The sequence below is a fragment of the Sus scrofa genome, chromosome 7 (genome assembly GCF_000003025.6).
Source record: "Sus scrofa isolate TJ Tabasco breed Duroc chromosome 7, Sscrofa11.1, whole genome shotgun sequence".
In the NCBI taxonomy this organism is placed as follows: domain Eukaryota; kingdom Metazoa; phylum Chordata; class Mammalia; order Artiodactyla; family Suidae; genus Sus; species Sus scrofa.
Window position 1 is genome coordinate 37,986,346 of NC_010449.5, and position 2,596 is coordinate 37,988,941.

Consider the following 2,596-nt stretch of genomic DNA (forward strand, 5'->3'; position numbering starts at 1 on the left):
CTCAGTATGTTTTCAACCAAGCAAATTCCAGTACCTCCCCGAGTTATCTTTCAGCTGGTGGGGCATTTTCTCCCAGTGTCTTTCAACTGAGCTCCCCTAGCATCTATCAACTGGGGAAGAGGTCAATCCCCAGTATCTTTCAACTGGGGAGTAAGCAATATAGACACTATCAAATAAAACTCAGGATCATGAACCATTAATTGGGAAATCAGAGAAGCAGGAGGGACTTACCCAAATTCACCTGGCCTCTCCAAGGAGGGGGTTGGGCACAAGAGACCTCTTCCTAGAGTTCAGGTGAAGCAGAGAAGTCTGCTCTGGGTCCCTTCATGGTGACCAAAACTGTTAACTGAAAACAAATAAAAAGAACAGCAACAACCAAAAAACCCCCGCACAACCTAAAACTTGAAAATTATGCTTTATTTGGTGGACTTTCTGAGGACTCAAGGCCAGGAGGCAGCCTCGCAAATAGCTCCAAAGAGCTAAGGGAGAAGCCAGGATATACAGGAGTTTTCCAACAAAAACCAGGTAGTCAGACCATCAAAAGAGTAGTGTTAATTAAAGAAAACCAGACATCTCAAGTTAATGAATTTAGCACTTTTCAATGTATGGGAAGATGCCAGAGTCTGGGCTCACTTAAATCATTCCTTTGATATGCACCTTGGCTTTCCAGAGCCAGCATCCTGTTTGTTCCCAGTCTCAGTTCCCTCAGTGTGCCCCCGTCGGGGTGGCCGCAGTGGCTCAGGGCTTGGCAGCAGGCAGCCATCTGTCTCCACCGCTGGGTGGGCGGCAGTATTGGCTGATGGCTTCACGACTGCAGCATCCCTCGCAGATTTGACAGGCGTTTTTCATTCACAGCTATAAAGGATCTCAAACCTCAAGAATCCACTAAGTTCCACCTAGTAAGGCGCCGGTAGTACCCTTCTCCGAGTCAGGCTCCTCCAGGCGATTCCTCTGCCCACAGGGAGGGTCGGCAGGCCTGTGGCCCGCGGTCTGGAAGGGCGGCCCTGGGGCCTCGGCTGAGACCTCCCAGGGCTTGGGCCTCCGCGGGAGCTGGGACGCCGTGGGTTCGCTGAGGGTCGCCGCGACAAGAGGCCTCTCCAGGCCCGGAAGCTCCTGGCCCTGCTGCACCAGCTGCAGAAGACGCGCCAGGGTCACCGAGGCCGGGGCTGACTTCTCCGGTACAGGACCTCCGCCGCTAGGGCTTGAACTGCCTGGCTGTTCCATGACAGGCTCCGAACCTGCGCGCTTCTCTTCCGGGAGGGATGGATGCAACCATTGTAGGAGGAAGTGAAGGGGGGAGCATAGACCGTACCAAGCAGCCCAGAGAGCGGGGGAGCACTGGACGACCAGCTCCGCGAAGAAACGCCTCGCTCACACTTAAGGCTTACCCTGCCCAAGAGCCTCTAACGTTGAAAGCTTTAGAACCCCGAAGTCTTGCACAGCTGACACGGAGATATAGGTAAAAAGACACGAATTTTCACAAATGCACGGGCATCACGAACATACCGGCTTTCATGCACACGCTGAAGTGCATAGAGTACAGGGATTATTGCATAGATGCGTGGCAGGAGGATAACCTCCATCCGGGGCTCCTGCAGCACCAGACAGAAAATAACGGAGGAAATGTCTGCAAGTGGTTTCAGAAGAACTGGGAATAAGTGATGCCACGGCTCTCTCCCCATTCCCTGCCTTCAAGACAATTCCTGGTGTTCCCATAGTGGAAGAGAGAAGATGAAGGCGGACCAGGCTGCTACAGCTTCCTTCCACCTGCTTAGGAAGTCAGTGTCAATAAAGCTCAGGTTTCTAAGTTTATCAGAAACTAGCCAGATCCGACACTCACCACCTTAATCAAGTGAGCAAAGCTTAATTAATAGTAATAGAACAAACTAGCATCAGATGTCTCCTGAAGTGATGCACTGAGAGGGGCTGCAGGTGTAGGAACACAGCCTCACTTCTGTAGTGTTCCTGCTAAAAATGTTCACTCTGAATCTAAACTTGAGGAAATGAGTAGACAAACCAAAATGACAGACATTCTGCAAAATGACCTGGACACTTTATAGTTGTCAGTGTCATAAAAGACAAAGACAGAAGGAAAAAGACTGAGGAACTGTGTCAGACTAAAGGAGACTGAAAAATACAAAGTGTGATCCTGGATTGGATCTAGATGAGGGGAAAATCAGTTACAAAGGACATTTTAACCCTTGGGAAATTTTGAATTGACCTGTGTATTAGATGACAGTGTTATCATCTAATAACAGATGATACAGTTTAACTGTATATCAGTGTTAAATTAAGTACACAATTGTGCTCTGGCTATGTTAGAGAATGACCTTGTTTATAAGAGATACATCCTGAAGTATTTATGGGTGAAATGTCACAACGAAAAAGGGAGGGGAAAAAAAGCAAATGTGGAAAAATTGCTGGAATTGGTGGATCTAAATGGTTTGTAACTTGTTGAAATTAAAAGTTAATAAGGGTGACCTTGAGAAGCCAGTCTTGAGGAAACTGACCATACCAAGTCTTGTATAATAAGGAATTTGAGGACTTCCCTTGTGGCATAGAGGGTTAAGTATCTGAAGCTGGCACAGAGGGTTAA

At 48.3% G+C, this 2,596-nt stretch overlaps 1 protein-coding gene across 1 annotated transcript; it reads right to left on the reverse strand.

The window, feature by feature from the left end:
• Positions 397-1,911, reverse strand: C7H6orf226 (chromosome 7 C6orf226 homolog). The gene has a single exon (XM_005666004.2). It carries the CDS (start codon positions 1,222-1,224, stop codon positions 886-888), a length of 339 nt encoding a protein of 112 aa, XP_005666061.1. The 5' UTR covers positions 1,225-1,911; the 3' UTR covers positions 397-885.

What these genes read in the sequence shown, in the direction of transcription:
- C7H6orf226 (XM_005666004.2), bottom strand. Translation starts at nt 1,224, where the DNA reads ATGGAACAGCCAGGCAGTTCAAGCCCTAGCGGCGGAGGTCCTGTACCG.